This window comes from Dendrobates tinctorius, unplaced genomic scaffold (assembly GCF_039654945.1).
Source record: "Dendrobates tinctorius isolate UK_male_01 unplaced genomic scaffold, ASM3965494v1 ptg000104l, whole genome shotgun sequence".
Taxonomy (NCBI): domain Eukaryota; kingdom Metazoa; phylum Chordata; class Amphibia; order Anura; family Dendrobatidae; genus Dendrobates; species Dendrobates tinctorius.
In genome coordinates, this window is record NW_027361772.1 from 11,430,882 (window position 1) to 11,449,439 (window position 18,558).

The window sequence follows — 18,558 nt, forward strand, 5'->3', positions numbered from 1 at the left end:
AAGATTTCCAGGAAAAAACTTTGTCAAAAAAAGCTTGGTTTTGAGATTCCTTTTCATTCATATCTCTGCCATCCTTTGAATGTAGAATACATTATTGTCCTTTCTCATTTTTCACCAGTCCAATTCTTGCGTTGTAGGTGGAGGCTCCATTCATACCCAAGTGCAAGGGCCCAGGTGACACCAGTAATTTTGATGATTATGAAGAGGAGGAAATCAGAGTCTCCATTACAGATAAGTGCGCCAAAGAATTCTCTGAGTTCTGAAGAGCGCATTGAGAGGAGGAACCATTATCCAAGACCTCCTGAGATCAAGCGAGACCGATGGAGAGAACGCCGCTGACCGGCACACAAACTTCTCCCTCCCTTTCACACTTCCCACCTCTCTAGCTTTTATTAGTGGTGCAGAATCGATTTGGCGGCCATCTTATTATATCCTGGATCTGGTGGTGCTGGTTTCGATTGGTCCTGGAGAATTTTCCTCAGTCTCTGTCATCCCCACTTCCCTCACACTTCTGCTTCTCTCGTTGACAGATCAGAGGGGCCAAGAAAGTTATTTAAATGTGACTGGTTCCTCTAGGGTGGAGTCAGAACCTTAGGGGCAGGGCCTATATTCTTCAGGATGTGGCCTATGTTACTTTTTGTTTGTTTTTTGTTTTGTTTTTTTTAACCATTTTCATCCGAAGAGCTTGGCTACTGGTTTTTAATCATTTAGTTTACATAGTTTATAAATATTGAACTGTTTTAATCTGAATTCTCTTCCCTGCCAATCACTGTCCTGTTGCCCTGCTTTCCTTGTCCTAGAATGACTTTTAAACTGAAGTGCCAGTTTTTACCCCTACCCAAACACCTCCATCCCCCACATCACACAGTTTAGTCCACGTACCCACATTTTTGCCTCTGGGTTAACCCCCTTCTCCCATCATTGAAGCCATAACCTTCTTCTAGTAGGTCCAATCATATCTCTTTTGGCTGCCTACTAACTTTTTGTGGAAGGAGGAGTGGAGGATAGGAACTTCTCATGAGCTTTACTGGTGACTATGAAGTGTTTTTTTTTTTTTTGGTTTGTTTGTTTTTTTTTCTTTTATAATGAGGATAGTCGTAAGTATGGTTTGGGGATTTAGTCGTCAAAAAGGCCTTTTTTCATCGGTTTAGTGAGCAATCTACATGACACAGGAATAACCTGCTTCCATGACCTTGGGCTTTAGGCGATAAGGTGTTGTTGTAGGCATGAGCTCTCTGGTTCTTGACTATCTTGATGACTTGCTTACAATTTACACAGGGATTGAGATATTTGATAATTATTACATGATGAATTTCATGTCATTGGCTTTTGTTAGGCTCCACTAGTCCATGGGCCGTGGTGCATTATTGGTATAACATTAAGACCAATGCATCTTCAAGTGTGCGCAAGGCCTAAGCACAATTGCCGATTACTCTTTACTATCAGTGTTAGGCCAAGAATTAAGTGAACTACGTCTTGAGTGGACACTTTGTGAAGGTCCCATTAGCCCATCCCGTACTTGTGGTACAGTCTTGGATATTACCCATAATAATGTAGTTGGCATAGTTACATGTTTGACATGTGTAGGTCACCTTTTTTAGTGAGATTACAATATATGTATTTATTTTATATCTTGTTCATCTGTGGAACAGCTCTAAAAAATGTGGACTTGCGGCCTGGGGAGTTGATTACAGGACGATAGATCCTTCATGGAAGTTGTCACCTTCCAAATAGATGTTGGCTGTCGTTGTAGGAAGGTGGGACACTTGGCTGACTTCTCCCATGAGCACCATGGTTGACAAGTAATGTCTCATACTTGAGCGAAGTAGTGCTGTAATATTGGGCTTATTCCATGAATAGTTGTGGCTTGGTTTCTAGGACAAAAGCAGGCATGTTTTCCTGTCCTGTGCAGTTCCTTTAAATAGGCGTAAAGGGAAAGGGTTCAGATTTGGACGACTTTGGGACCCTAGTGCTGGAAATCTGCTTGGTTGTGAGCGTTAAGATTGATAAATGGCAAATCTTGATGTGTTCCATGAATCACCTCCAGCTTTTTCATGGCCACTAGACTGAACTAAGGTTCTGGGGCAGCGTACTGCTAGTTGCCACACAGGTCGGAGGTACAACGTTTTATTTATTTATTTTTTTTAATTATTATTATTATCCAGCATGAAGGTAGTTGAGACCTAAATGATGGGCCGCTCTTTTTTCAACCTGTTACATTATATGGCAAATGAATGGGGGGGGTTTGGCTTTTGAACAGTTATTGATGGTGAGGGAAGTGGGATAATTTGGGGGCAGATCTGTGAATTTCTATTGCGTTTTCACTTAAATAAATTCTATATATATATAAATATATATATATATATACACACACACATTCACTTCTTACATGTGTTATACTGTAAACATTTGAGACAAAATTACCAATAAAGTTTTGTTTAAAAAAAAAAAAAAGGGGGGGGGTGTGTTTTTTAATGGTAAAATTAATTTCCATGTGTTTTTTTTTTTTTTTTCTTCCTTCCCTGCAGTTTGTGTTGTAATAAATGAAGTGCTAGATTATCTGATATTATTATTATATATTTTTTTTTTTGCATTTTATTCTGGGATTAAAAGTTTACTTTAGACAAGATTTTAGAAGAAACGTACAGAAATGCATAAATTAACTTTTTTTTTGTTATGTGTGTTGGGGGGGGTGAGTGCATTGAATAAATGAGTTATTTGCTTTTCATTTCCAAGATTCTCAGTGGTGCAGGTTAACGGAAAATTGCATTTCAAGGCGTCACTGTTTTTTATAGATGGCCACAAGGGGGAGTCCTGATTGAAGAGTGTTGCATTACCACATGGATTGTGCAGGTATTTTCTGTACTGGGGGGATGGATTCACTCTTATGTAATCTGCAGACTTTACTGTAATATTGGCATTCTTTTTATGAAGCGGGTAGATCAGCGCGTGCAAAGGGCGCAAGTTCCTGCAGATATACGGTAGGTAAATGCTGCGGTGCATGGAAATGTTGCGAGAACACTTTAAGACTGTGTGCCCAGTGCCCACGATGCGATTTTTAAGCGTTTTTGCCGTGATTTTCGGCGCGAAAACGTTTAAAAAAACTCGTACAGAACGCACCCCATGCATTCCTATGGTATTCCGCACATGCTGTGCTAATGCTGCGCTTTTTTCCACGGTGGAATCGCATCGCGGAAAAAATCGCAGCATGCTCATTCTTTTTGCGGAATCGCAAAGAATTGCCGCGATTCCGCACCCATAGGAATGCATGAGAATCGCTTACTTCCTGCATGTGGCTATGCCCACCATGCGGGAAGTTAAGCGTCTCATGTGCGGTTGGTACCCACGGTGTGGAGGAGAGGAGACTGTCTTCCAGGCCCTGGGTACCATACCCCTGTAAAAAAAAGAATAAAAAATAAAAAATCGGGGTATATTTACCTGCCGACGTCCCGCGCCTCAGCGTTACCAGTAATGCCTTGCGGCAAGGTCCTGTAATGACGTAGTCTCGCGTTACTCTAGCGGTCTTGTGAGATCACTATAGCAACGCGAGATCAATGTCATCACAGGTCTTGCAAGGCATCGCTGGGAACGGGAGCGTCGCTGAGGCTGCGCGGGACGTCGGAAGGTAAATATACCCCGATTTTTTTTTTTAATTTTTTTTATCATTTTTAACATTCTATCTTTTACTATTGAGGCCGCATAGGCGGCCTCGATAGTAAAAAGCTGGTCACACTTGTCAAACACTATGATGAGTGTGACCAACCTGTCAATCACTTTCCAAGCGATGCTTCGAATCGCTTGGAAAGTGCTTGAATTTCGCACGCGAAAATCGTGGCAAAATCGCGCGTTTTCTGGGAAGGAGTCCGGTTTTGAGTGTCCGGTTTAAAACGCTACGTGGGCACATAGCATAAAGGTGAATGTACTCGGGATTTATAAATGGTTGTGCTTGTGTCACAGCATATTTAATGATGTCTAAAGGTATGTTCACATCACGTTTTAGCCTACAGTCAGTGGCTTTGCAAGACACACATCCAAAGTCGCTGGAAAACTGGACTTGGACGTGTGTGCTGATGATCCATTGACTTTAAAGATGGCGATGAAGTCACTGTGTGGTCTGTTGGACATACTGCAATGCCCTGCACATGAGGTAAGAGAAAAAGGTGATCAGGAGAACTATACTACTATTTCTAATTTTGAGGTATTTGTTAGTATGACTATTACACCTACTACATATTAGGATAGGATCTTGGCGATGGGAGGTACCCCTTTTAAAGTTGATGGTTCATCAGAACAAACGTCCGAATCCCGTTTTTCCAGGGCTTCAGATGTAAGCCTGGAGGAGCCACTGACTATACACTAAAACGCAAGGTGAACTTGGCCTAATCCACTTGTGTCAGTTTATAGACCCTGAGGGGTTCCAATTTATCAGTTTTTGCTTGAATTCTGGTGCAAGACTATTTGAAATGTCAAATTTTGTACAAGTGGTGTGACTTTTGGCGGTTTTCAGCCAACTCTTATTGTCTTTTTGATAAATGGCAGGTATTCTCCAGGAGGGGTATAAAGTCATCATAATTTCTTGCACAAAAGTGGCAGAAATGATGGCCTTTTATTTTCATCAGTCCTTGACTGGACTTTTGATGTGGTGGTGCACATCAGCTGAAAGATGTCCAAAATTCATTAATGCAATGTTTCTCAACTCCAGTTCTCAAGAGCCACCAACAGGTGATGTTTTCAGGATTTCCTTAGTATTGTACAGGTGATGGAATTAACGTTTGAGCAGGTGATGAAATTCTCACCTGTGCAATACTAAGGATATCCTGAAAACTTGACCTGTTGGTGGCTTTTGAGGACTGGAGTTGAAAAACTCTGTATTAAGGGATGTTCGCCTTTGTAATGAATTTGTCGCATCTTACTCCAGCACACTCTTCATCAAGAGTGGCATGCAAAACACTACAGTCATGGCCAAAAGTTTTGAGAATGACACAAATATTAATTTTTACAAAGTCTACTGCTTCATTTTTTCTAATGGCAATTTGCATATACTCCAGAATGTTATAAAGAGTGATCAGCTTAACAGCAATTACTTGCAAAGTCAATATTTGCCTAGAAAATTAACTTTATCCCCCAAAACACATTTCAACATCATTGCAGCCCTGCCTTAAAAGGACCAGCTAACATCGTTTCAGTGATTGCTCCATTAACACAGGTGTGGGTGTTGATGAGGACAGGGCTGGAGATCAATCTGTCATGATTAAGTAAGAATGACACCACTGGACACTTTAAAAGGAGGCTGGTGCTTGGCATCATTGTTTCTCTTCTGTTAACCATGGTTATCTCTAAAGAAACACGTGCAGTCATCATTGCACTGCACAAAAATGGCCTAACAGGGAAGAGTATCGCAGCTAGAAAGATTGCTCCTCAGTCAACAATCTATCGCATCATCAAGAACTTCAAGGAGAGAGGTTCCCTTTTTGCCAAAAAGGCTCCAGGGCGCCCAAGAAAGACCAACAAGCGCCAGGACCGTCTCTTAAAAGTGTTTCAGCTGCGAGATCAGGCTACCAGCAGTGCAGAGCTTGCTCAGGAATGGCAGCAGGCAGGTGTGAGTGCATCTGCACGCACTGTGAGGCGGAGACTCTTGGAGCAAGGCCTGGTCTCAAGGAGGGCAGCAAAGAAGCCACTTCTCTCCAGAAAAAACATCATGGACAGACTGATATTCTGCAAGAGGTACAGGGAGTGGACTGCTGAGGACTGGGGTAAAGTCATTTTCTCTGATGAATCCCCTTTTCGATTGTTTGGGACATCTGGAAAACTGCTTATTCGGAGAAGACTAGGTGAGCGCTACCACCAGTCTTGTCTCATGCCAACTGTCAAGCATCCTGAAACCATTCATGTGTGGGGTGGCTTCTCAGCCAAGGGAATGGGCTCTCTCTCAGTCTTGCCTAAAAACACAGCCATGAATAAAGAAATAAAGAATGGTACCAGAATGTCCTCCAAGAGCAACTTCTCCCAACCGTCCAAGAGCAGTTTGGCGATCAACAATGCCTTTTTCAACATGATGGAGCACCTTGCCATAAAGCAAAGGTGATAACTAAATGGCTCAGGGAACAAAACATAGAGATTTTGGGACCATGGCCTGGAAACTCCCCAGATCTTAATCCCATTGAGAACTTGTGGTCAATCATCAAGAGATGGGTGGACAAACAAAAACCTTCAAATTCAGACAAAATAAAAGCATAGATTTTGCAAGAATGGACTGCTATCAGTCAGGATTTGATCCAGAAGTTGATTGAGAGCATGCCAGGGAGAATTGCTGAGGTCCTGAAGAAGAAGGGTCAACACTGCAAATATTGACTTGCTGCATTAACTCATTCTAACTGTCAATATAACCTTTTGTTACTCATAATATGATTGCAATTATATTTCTGTATGTGATAAAAACATCTGACAAACAGACATAAAAACCAGAGGGCAGCAGATAATGTGAAAATATAATATTTGTGTCATTCTCAAAACTTTTGGCCATGACTTTAGGCTTGATGCATCCAGGTCTATGTGATGAGCAAACGTGTTTGGATAAGACGTCCGAGCATGCTCAAGTGCTAAGTGTGTCTTCGGCGTGCTCGAAAGATAGGTTCGAGTCACTGCGTCTGCATGTCTCACAGCATTTTGACACCTGTAACACATGCATGGGTTGACTATTTATTAGGTAATCCCTTCATGTGTTGCAGCTGTCTAAAAGCCTTGAGACATGCAGCCGTGGGGACGCGAAACAATTTTTTGAGCACGCCGAAGACGCTCGGCACAACATCATGCTCAGATAACGCCTTATCCAAACTTGCCGCTCATCACTAGTCTTAGTGTTTTTACTAGATAGCGCCACTATAATTGAAGCGTTTTGCTTGGGTCCTTTTTGGCTCAAAAGTGAAAAATATTAGGACAGGTGTCTTCCTGATCAATTGTCGCCTTGTCAGATCTCAGATCAGCTTGGCTGCTGCATTGTCAGGGGAATTGTCCTATCTCTAGCTAAAATAAAGGTCTGTGTAGAAACTAAAATCAGAAAGTTATTCCATAGACTGAAGTTACCGCAGATGATCAGTAACCTTGTAATTGTTGCTACAGGAATAGAATAACAGCATGGCAGTGAAGACTGACAGACTGGATAGATACGTCCCATTATTATTCATGTATGAGCAATTGATTATCATTTTCAGTTCTCTACACCATTAAACACTATGGCTTTGTCAACAGCCAAACGTCTTGGTTAGCAATCTGGCTGTGGGCAGCATCTACGTCATCTCATTGTGTGTTCTTCAGGTTCTCTGTTCTCTTCCATTGTACTAAAGACATGTTGAAAATATAATGTCTATAAAATTGTCCCCAGTGTGCATGTCATTATGTTCTGAGGTGGGAAGTGGAGGATCCCCTACCTATCGTGAAAATGGGTGTTTTCTATCCTTTGAGTAGATGGACTGTTAGTGCGTAAGCGAGACCACCACTCCCATAGACTCAGTGTAAAGGTAATGCAAGTGTGACCGCCAGCCTCGTCACATGGGAGACAGGACAACTTTTCATGGGCTTGGTGGTGATCTCAGTGGTTGAGCCCTATGCTGTAGATGGGTGATAAATGCTACTTGTAGTGCCCCTTTAAATCTATGTCTAACCTTAGGAATTTGGAGCTCGGCATCATAAAAATGTTACATAACTGAGATTGGATCTCTGTCTCCTGTTTTTGATAGTCTATTACGATTTTAACCTGTAAAGTAATATGTATCAGCTGCTGTGATAAGGTTAAGGTACTGGGGATCGTTATATCGATTTATTTTCGGAACGCCATTGCATGATAGGCAGGACAATTCGGTGAGTAAAACTTTACAGCTGTCAATAGTTTTGGTCTAAGTGTTGGCTCTCTAAGGGAATTTGTCAGCAGAATTAACCCTTCTAAGCCGTTTATATGGGCATGCAGGCTTTGAAATCTGAGGTCTTATTCCAGGGAAAACCACATTTTACTTCTTGTATGAATGAGCTGTTAAAATCTTAGGGCCAGACACAATCATCCTAAGAACCTGACTCCAGATGAAATGGGGCATTACCAGTGATAGACATGTAATGACTGACTGCATAGCTGTGTGTGATTATAACCAGGGCTGGTGTTATGGGCAAGCAGACTAGGCAGCTAACTAGGGCCACCAAGCACAGAGGTGGCCCTCTGCTTGTCCCCTCTAGTCTGCTATAAGAAGTCTGTGCTGCCTGCGGTTTCACTTTTCGCTGATGGCGACCAGAGAGGAGAAAATGCAGAGAGCACGGCCGTAGCACCACCCGACTTCTACCTTCGCGATGGAGTTTACAATTCACATATCTCTGCCTCTTCTGCTCAGCAAAGCACTGCCTAGTGTTAAGTGCATCTTTTCTTTTGTTGTTCTGCAATTCTCTTGCCTAAGGCCTGTTTCACATTTCCGTTTGTTGACGGAAGGCCAAATCCGCCAGAGCTGTTAAAAACTGATCCGCTTCCGTTGTGGGTCAAACGGTCGTCACTGGATCCGTGTTGTGTACTGATCCGCTGGAGAGAGAGTGAGATTTTTTTCGGCGCTTCCAGAACGGTATTTAGGGTTAATATACTCGGCAGGGGAAATCTGCCTGGCATGAGCACTATAAAATAGCAGACCGTCGCTGCAAAAAAAGTTGCATCGTCCATCTCTTCCACCCGGGAGACGCTAAAATTTTCACGGATCCGTCAAAAAACGGATCTGACGGACAAATATCAGTCAAAATCCGCTGCTAATGCAAGTCTATGGGGAAAAAACGGATTCACCAAAAAAAGGCGGATCCATTTTTTTTTTTTTTAAAGTGTCAGATTTTGACTGACGTCAAAAACCTGAAGTGTGAAACAGGCCTAAGAGGTATTTATAGTTCCATCAGCAATGGCAGAAGCATTCAGGCCTGTACTACTAACCTACTCTCTGGATCTTCTCTTGTTCTGGGATCTGGCCATCCATCCTCACTTTCATAGGTTTATAATCTATACTGTGTCCCAATAGCTTCCAAGCGTCAGGACCTTACCCCAGCATTACTGCATTCACTTCATCCTGCTTCAGGACCTGTGGTGATACCAGTCATGTGACCTTCATGTCACATTAGGCTGAGGGCACCAATACTTTTGTCTGGCCCATTTTTGGAGTTTTGTGTGAAATGATCAATGTTTTGCTTTTTGCTTCATTCTCTTTTGTGTTTTTTTTTTTTCATTTAAGACAAATGAAGATAATACCAAAGAATTTGTGTTTGCAATCATTTTCAGGAAGAAACTGAGTATTATCTGACAAAATTGCAGGGGTGTCAATACTTTTGGCCACAACTGTAAGTGGTAAAAAATTGTTCCAGTTTACTATGGGTGTAATGTACAAAATATAAAAGGAGAATAAGTTGGCTCACCTCAGTTATAGAGTCCTGCTGGAGCAAGGAATGCTGCTGGCACCAACAATGATGAGATCAGTAACTAGTAGGAGAAATCCAGCACGACTGTATAAAGTATTCAGCTTTATATATTAAACCTTCACTGGAATCATTACTCTATAGATAGGACCATGAACGTGTTTATGGTGAGCGGAGCACCCTTTCCTCCAGCGCATTGAAAGAGTATTCAAGGTGACCAGTGGCTTTCTTGGACAAGTGGACCAGGTTATCATCAAGCATGGAAAGACTACTTTTTGTCAAAGTGAATCACCCATGGGTCAGTGCCATTTTTTATTAATCTAAGGATGTTGCCAATGAATATATCATCTATGCCTCCTGTCTTCTGCTGCCGCCAGTGCCGATGGGCCACGCTGTTGGGCATCTAATCCCTGCCCACCATGTCTTCTATACTGTACTACTGCTGCTGGAGCTACCATTGCTGGCCTTATATCCTGCCAGATATCTCTCTGCCTTTCCCTTTCATATTTTATCCCTTGCATTCTTTTGTCACGCCAGCTACACATCTCCTGGCTGGAAATCATTGTATCGCTACACTGTAATGCTGGCAGTCCTACACAAGCAGACCCCTCCTTGCCTGCCCCATCATATTTTTAGACCCAGAGCCACCTATGACAGTCTCCTGGCTGCTAGTTATAGTGCTATACAGTATTCCTGCTTTTGAGACTGCCATTACTGGCCCTACTCTGCCAGCCATATCCTTGCTTTCGCTAGACACTCGCACACGTCTCCTACTCATCCTGTGTGTTGTAGTGTGCAGCTGGGAATCGTATTCTCTTGACACACAATATCGCTCCCAATATAGGGATCATTTTTTTAACAGCTTGTCGACAAACCATTACTTACTCACTTTGAAAACAAATGATCTGTTCCTGCTCCCTAAATAAAGGGATAATTTTTAGATTACTTGATTAAAAACTCTTTTGTAATTGATTTAATCATTTTGAGAATAGCAAACCTATTGCAGATCCAAAAAATTTTGTTTGTTTTTTTCAATCCTTGTTGAGATGTCATTACTAGTGAGGAGCGAGTATACTCGTTGCTTGGGTTTTCCTGAGCATGCTCGCGTGTCCCCCGAGTAATTTGACGTGCTCGGAGATTTAAGTTTTTGTTGCCGCAGTTGCTTGATTTGCGGCTGCTGGACATCCTGAATACATGTGTGAATTTCCTAACAGGCAATCCACACGTGTATTCAGCCTGTCCAGCAGCCGCAAATCATGCAGATAAGACAGAAACTAAATCTCCGAGCACGCCAAAATACTTGGAGGACACCCAAGCATGCTCGGAAAAACCCGAGCACTGAGTATACTCGCTCATCACTAGTCATAACTTTACATTCAAACAGCTAGCCCTTCTTCATTCCCTCCTGGAGGAATAGTTTGTCACTTGACATCTTACTGAACGGGGACTGCCGTTTCAGGTATGGGTATTTGAATTTGTTTTTTTCACCTTGTTCTGGCTACTGAGCCTTACCCGAGCGTCCTGTCCACTCCAATTTAGGGTTAGTGAAACAGGGCATACTCTGGGTAGTCTATTTAGACTTGTTGAGGTGGAGATGTGGATATTATCTGTGCACCTTGTTATGCATGTGCACTTTATTAACTATTAATTGTTGCAGTAATTTACCGCATGTTGTTAATCTCCTTCAGCACATGTAACATATTTTTGTGTAATATTTGAAGAGCTCCATGTACCAGGTATGTGAAGTGATAAGCCTTGCCTCCTGAGTATTTCGGCTGTCAGTCCTATTTTATTCTACTCCTTTTTTTTTTTTGTCTGGTTTGAGGCACCAACAAATTTAATCATGTCTGTATAAATTGTGTGTTTTTTGTAACAATAAAAATTATTTTATACTAGCTGAAGAGCCCAGCGCTGCCCAGGCATAGTAACTAACTGTGGATAGTTATAACAAATTATAATTATCCTCCATCCCATGGTCCCGTGCCCATATACCCAACATACCTATCCTCCATCCCATAGTCGAGTGCCCATATACCCATCACACATCCTTCATCCCATAGTCCCATGCCCATATACCCATCATACATATTCTCCATCCCATAGTCCCATGCCCATATACCCATCATACATATTCGCCATCCCATAGTCGAGTGCCCATATACCCATCACACATCCTTCATCTCAGTCTCATGCCCATATACCCATCATACATATCCTCCATCCCATAGTCCTGTGCCCATATACCCATCATACCTATCCGCCATCCCATAGTCCCGTGCCCATATACCTGTCATACATATCCTCCATCCCATAGTCCAGTGCCCATATACCCATCACACATCCTCCATCCCATAGTCAACCATTATGACATCATAATGAGTGGCGGGACTTGCAACCTATGATGACATCAGCGTCGCCATGGCAACCATTATGACATCATAATGAGGGGCGGGGCTTGATACAAACACTTTCCCCATTATGTAGATAGGGGAAAAATTGGTGAATTGGAACGCGCGGGGTTAAAATTTCGCCTCACAACATAGCCTAGGACGCTCTCGGGGTCCAGACGTGTGACTGCCAAATTTTGTGACTATAGCTGCGACGGTGCGGATGCCAATCCCGGATATATATACATACATACAGTACATACATATATACATACATACACTTGAGCTTTATATATTAGATTTTCTTGGTCTGACACTATTTGAATATGCTCATAGTTTAATGCCTATGGGATTGGTATGTTCATTGATCATGCGTAGTGTTACCCATCCTATTTTTTAGGAAATGGGTTTGGGTGTTAGGCTTATTAGTGGGTTGTTAAATAGCAATTTGGTTATAATTTCTCTAGCAACCTTCCACGACAGCGTAGGAGGTTGTCTCCACGCCCTAATTGGGGACAGGAAGTACGAGAGGTTAAAAGGTCCCACCTGCCTCCCTCACCAGTGTCTTTCCTGTCCCCCATGGGGCATGGAGAGGTTCGGCATGCTGTGTGGCCGGCTGCTGCAGCGTACCTGGTATCCCAAGCCGGGCAGTGGTGGTCGGTGGCGCTGCCTGCTCCCTTCTTAGAATTCGGGACCATTCCTGGCCCACCTGCGCTCTCCCAGGGGGAGTAAAGCGGGCCAGTGATCCCCGACCGGAGGCCTCCCGCAGCTCTCCGGTCTCCTGCTGCGCGCTGTGCGGTGACCCAGCAGTGACGTCACGCGCGGTCACTTCCGGGGTATGTCTGACGACTTCCTATCAGGGCGGCCCCCATTCAGCTGCCGGCGCGTGGAGCTCACCAGCACCCGCTGTGCCTGCTCCAGGACCCAGGGAGGAGGAGGGGGAAAAATGAGAAACTGCGCTGAGGGCGGGGTTAACCCCTTATTAACCCGCTGGAAGACGCCGACAGGTAAGAATAAATCCTCTGTCAGCATGGACGATTCTTCCTGCCCTGCGTCTGCAGAGCCCAGCGCTGCCCCAGCCACAGTGAGTTACCTGGGGTGGGTCCTAGTGGTGCGGTCCAGGGATAGAGGTCCTCAAAATGCTTCTCCCCCTTTTTTATAGGGAGAAATGTCTGCCCACAAAAGCACCAATACCACCAGCAAGTCAGCCAAATGTGCCATATGCAGTTCAAAACTTCCCTCCAATTGGGTGAAAAAACTGTCAGGCTTGACGAAATCCGCAGCCTGGTTACTCATCAGGTCCAGACCTCTCTGGCTGCCCTGTCCCCCACCACCTCCTCCGATTGTAGGCTCCCCATCCCCAAAAAAATGGAAAATACAAATAGAGGACTCGGAATCCGAATCAGAGAGGTCATATAATTCAGACTCCGAGTTGGGAACAACCGGGAACTTCCAAATCAGCCGAAACTAGGAGATACCTCCTTTTTGCGGAATATGTGGAGGAGCTGGTCAGTGCTGTGCGGGCCACCATGGGCCTAGAGGACGAACCAGTTACTCAGTCAGCACAGGACCGCATGTTCAGAAGATTTGAGGGACCCAGACAAACAGGTTTCCCAGTTCATAAGAGCATAGTACACATGATCTCTCAGGAATGGGAGTACCTAGAGAAGCGCTACTCAGCCCCGTCGGAGCTCAGGCATAGATTCCCCCTGGAAGGAGAGGAGTTTAATTGAGACATCCCGAAGGTTGATGTCCAGGTGGGGAGAGTGGTGAAAAAGACGGTCCTTCCATTTGATGACGTGTCCCAGCTTAGAGACCCGATGGACCGTAAGGCAGAAAGCCTCCTAAGAAAAGCCTGGGAAACTTCTGCCTTCTCCCTAAAATCAGGAATAGCGTCCACATGTGTCTCTAGGTCTCTCTTCCAATGGATAGAGGAACTAGAGAGTCATATTTCCCGGGGAACCTCAAGAGGTGACCTCCTTAACTCCCTTCCCATACTACAGAGAGCTACAGGCTTCTTGGCCGATGCATCAATGGAGATGATCCGCACCTCTGCCAGAGCCATGGTCCAGTCCAATTCTGCAAGACGGGCCCTTTGGCTTAAAACGTGGAGTGGGGATGTGACTTCCAAGGTTAAACTCTGCTCCTTACCCTTCAAGGGTGAACATGTCTTTGGCCCGGCCTTAGATGAAATTCTTGTAAAGGCCACAGATAAGAAGGTGCTTCCTGAGCAGAGGACCACAAAAAAGCGGCTTTTTCGAGCCCCCCAGAATCGGCCATCCCAGCCGAGGGGCAAGGGAAAGACGGGAAGATGAAGTTATGCTAAGGGGAGAGGCAGGAACATCCTGGTCCCCCAGCAGCAACAGCCACAAGAAAAACAATGACTCGACCCCGGTGGGGGGAAGGCTTTCGAGGTTTATTCACTCTTGGCAGATGATTTCCAACAGCCCCTGGGTCCTCAGCATGATCAGGGAGGGCCTGCTGCTAGAACTCGAATCCTTCCCCCCTGTGGGGTATGAGTTACCTCCCTACCACCTCGGGAGTCCCCAGCACTAAAAACTGGCATCCTGCTCCAATCAAATGCCATCTCTCCAGTCCCTGTGGAGGAACGGGGAAGAGTGCATTATTCCAGACTGTTCCTAGTGAGAAAACCCACAGGAGAGGCAAGAATAATAATAAATCTGAAGGGCCTCAACCGACACATCGTATATCACAGATTCAAGATGGAGTCGGTGAAGACCGCCATTCCTCTGATAGGGCCATCTCACTTCATGGCAACCATAGACTTAAAGGATGCCTATTTTCACATCCCCATACATCCTTCTCACAGGAGGTATCAGGTTTGTGATCCGCCAGGTTACAGAAGTCATGCACTATCAGTACAACGTGCTTCCCTTTGGGATATCCTCTGCCCCTCGAGTATTTTCCAAGATTATGGCAGAAGCTGTGTCCCACATCAGTGGGCAGGGCATATGCATTGTGCCCTACCTGGACGACCTGCTGATAATAGGAGCCTCCTACCAGATCCTGGAAAGCCATGTGACTCAAGCCCTGAGTATTCTTCAATCATTGGGGTGGATCCCGAATATAAAAGTGTCACAGATCCAGCCGTCCCAGGAGATAAAATTCTTAGGAGTCCTCCTAGATTCAAGACAACAAATGACCTTCCTCCCAGAGGAACATCAGAGGTCCATAATATCAAGGATCTCAGCTTTCAGGGAACAAAGGTCCCCAACCCTCAGGTCAGCCATGTCTATACTAGGGTCAATGACCTCCTGCATCCAGTCAGTGCCTTGGGCACAGGCCCACTCCAGAATACTCCAGTCCCACATCTTGGGGAGCTGGAACGGGGATCTTACCTGCCTGAACAAAAGAGTCCAGACCCCAGGAAAGGTGAAAGCTTCACTAGTATGGTGGATGGACCGCAAGAATCTGTGCAAGGGAATCAACTGGTCCCAGATTCCTCTGGTCACGGTAACATCAGATGCCAGCAAAAAAGGCTGGGGAGCTGTGGTGTCCCGACAACCATTCCAGGGGTTGTGGAGCCAGAAAATGAGTGCAAAATCCTCAAACTTCAGGGAGCTGAAGGCCGTGGAGGAAGCTCTTCTGGCAGCAAGACACCTAGTCCAGGGCCATCATATCAGAGTCTATTCGGAAAATGTAGCAACAGTGGCCCATCTCAGACACCAAGGCGGCACGAGATCCAGCAGCCTAGAGGGCCTTTCTGGTCGAATATTTTGCTGGGCCGAAAGACACCTCCGTTCTCTAACGGCAGTCCACCTAAAGGGTACCTCCAATCTTCAAGCAGATTTCTTGAGCAGAAAATGCATCCAGCCTGGAGAGTGGAGCCTAAACCAAAGAGTCTTTCAGAGGCTGGTCAACAGGTGGGGTCTTCTAGAGGTGGATCTACTGGCCTCAAGAGAAAATGCCCGAGTGAGAAACTACTTCTTCCTGAACCCCAGAGACATCCCTGGGGGTAGATGCCTTCGCCCACAGGTGGAGATTTCGTCTGGCGTATGCATTCCCGCCAGTTCCAATCCTTGCCGCAACCCTGAGGAAAATCCGAGAGAATCGGACCCAAACCATCCTAGTAGCCCCGCTATGGCCAAAGAGGAGCTGGTACTCTAATTATGGAGCTACAGGTAGACGGGCCATTCCTCCTACCCCTGGAAGATGAGGGCCAGGGGGCTATCAGAGGCAGTAATAAAAACCCTCCAGAAATCTCGGAAACCGGTCACCATTGCTATTTATAACAAAATATGGAAAAAGTTTTCCTCATGGTGTCTGCCAGATTTGCCTGACCCAGAAAACCCTAACATTTCCCATATCCTGGATTTCCTACAGAGGGGGGTAAGCTAGGTCTAAAACCCAGCACGCTTAAAGTTCAGATATCAGCATTAAGTTCCATGTTCGACTGTGACTTGGCCAACCACAGGTGGATAAAAAGATTTATCACATCAGTCACTAGGCTACATCCAAAAAGGCTAGTCGCCATTCCACCTTGGGACTTGCATGTGGTACTTACGGGACTCACTCAATCACCCTTTGAGCCCCTGCCATCCTGTACTTCTCAGCTGCTCTCCTGTAAAGTGGCCTTCCTTATAGCGATAACCTCAGCAAGGCGAATAGGAGAGCTCCAAGCTCTCTCAATCAGGGATCCCTACCTAACCATTAGGGACGATTCCATAGTTCTTTCCCTTGATCCATCGTTCCTACCAAAGGTTGTGTCTGATTTCCATAGATCGCAGGAAATCATTCTTCCCTCCTTTTGTCAAAACCCAGCAAACCCTAAGGAAAAGGTGTTTTATACGCTGGACGTGAGGCGCATAATTCTCTACTAAGAGTGTACCAAACCCTATAGAATTGATCACAACCTATTTATCCATACTTCTGGTCTAAACAAGGGAAAGAAGGTAGCAAAAAACACCATTGCCAATTGGATTAAGAAAGCCATCTCCGAAGCATACCTGGCGCAGAACATCGCTCCCCCTACGGGGATCAAAGCACATTTAATACGATCTACCTCTACTTCATGGGCTGAGAGGGCAGGCGCATCTTCGGAGCAGATTTGTAAGGCAGCAACCTGGTCCTCCTTACATATTTTCACTAAACACTACAGGTTGGACCTTGTGTCCAACAGGGATCTAGTCTTTGGCCGAAAAGTTCTTCAGGCCGTTGTCCCCCCCCCCCCCAGTGCAGTATAGGTTGTTATGCCTCCTATGCTGTCGTGGAAGGTTGCTAGAGGAAATAGAAATAGACTTACCGGTAATTCGGTTTCTAGAAACCTTCCACAACACCACTATTTCCCTCCCTGCATTCTTGGACAAAACTCTGAGAATCTTAAGGTAACCGGTGCTATGGTAATCAGTTATAAGTCACTGGTGAGAGGGAGGCGGGTGGGACCTTTTAACCTCTCGTACTTCCTGTCCCCCATTAGGGCGTGGAGACAACCTCCTATGCTGTCGTGGAAGGTTTCTAGAAACCGAATTACCGGTAAGTCTAATTCTATTATTTCCCCGAGCCAGATATTGATGCTGTATTGTTCCATTATGTAAAGGTTGGGAGAAGGTGTATCTTCTTTTGAATGGATTCATTATGAGGTTTTATTGCGCTCTTATCTAGACTTTGTAATGAGTTTGTAGTGTCTTGTATAAAAATGTAGTGATGTTGCATTGTCCTAATGTAAGTTATTTAGTAAGGTTGTTTTGTACTCCAGTTTAGATGTGAGAGAAGACTGAATCCTGACCACTTGACCACCAGGGCTGTATATGTGATGTGAAGTTTTGTCTCCTCATATGTTAATATGAATGAATGCTGAATCCTAACCACTAGACCACCAGAAATGTAGACATGATATGAAGCTTTGTTTCCCTCCTATGTAGTCCCTGTAGTGAGGTTGTTTTCTCACTATATAAAGATATGTAGAGATTTTGTATTGTCTTTGTGTAAACTTATTGTGAGGTTGGATTACTTTTCTGTATAGTAGAGTTGTATACAGGAGTAAAATTTACTCTTAAAACATGTTAACATTGTATAGTACTTCTATGTAGATGTGTTGTGCTGATTTATTGTTCTATATCGATATGTTGTACAGTCTTATGTTCTTGTGCTGATGTAAGACCTTTGTTGCATATAGAATTATTGTATGACGACGGTTCAAGCATGGATGCTTGCTTTAGCCGGTTATCAGACTGCTGCTTCTGATAGAGGGGGCTAAGCGATAATAAGAGTGATGCCCAGCTGGAGAAGAATAGACAAGATGCCATCTCTGCAGGGGTCTGTCTGGGCTTCTGATCAGCAGCCGGCGCCTGGGTATGCTTGCGGAGGAGGTTACCTCTGTGATTTACTTGATTGTATTTGTTTTTCATCACTTTGGCCTTGTTCCCGAATTATTAACATTGTTGTTTTCCCACTGATGCTGGTGCTTCAGTTACTCTCAATATTAATACACATCTAAAGTTCACAAACACCTTTTAAAAATCTAGGCTTTCATATGGAATTAGCTGGCTTTAAGATTGGGTGATTCAGACTAGGTCAGATAAATGTCTGCAGGTTTTATATGCATATTACATAGTGTGTCCTAAGGTACACAAACCGACCACCAGCACACTAAAGGCCCCGTCACACAGCGACTCACCAGCGATCCTGACAACGATATGAACGTGTCAGTATCGCTGGTGGGTCGCTACATGATTGCTGGTGAGCTGTCAAACAGACAGCTTCACCAGCGATCAGCGGCGTCGTT

At 44.6% G+C, this 18,558-nt stretch overlaps 1 protein-coding gene across 6 annotated transcripts in view; it reads left to right on the forward strand.

Moving 5' to 3' along the window:
* Positions 1-2,564, forward strand: part of LOC141100336 (cAMP-dependent protein kinase catalytic subunit alpha) — a 44,228-nt gene extending 41,664 nt beyond the window's left edge. For all 6 annotated transcript variants that reach the window (XM_073588742.1, XM_073588743.1, XM_073588741.1 and 3 more), the window contains one exon: positions 138-2,564. In XM_073588742.1, the coding sequence (XP_073444843.1) occupies positions 138-263 (126 nt within the window). In that variant the 3' untranslated portion in view covers positions 264-2,564. The remainder of the gene's footprint in view (positions 1-137) is intronic.
* Positions 2,565-18,558: the final 15,994 nt, after the last annotated feature.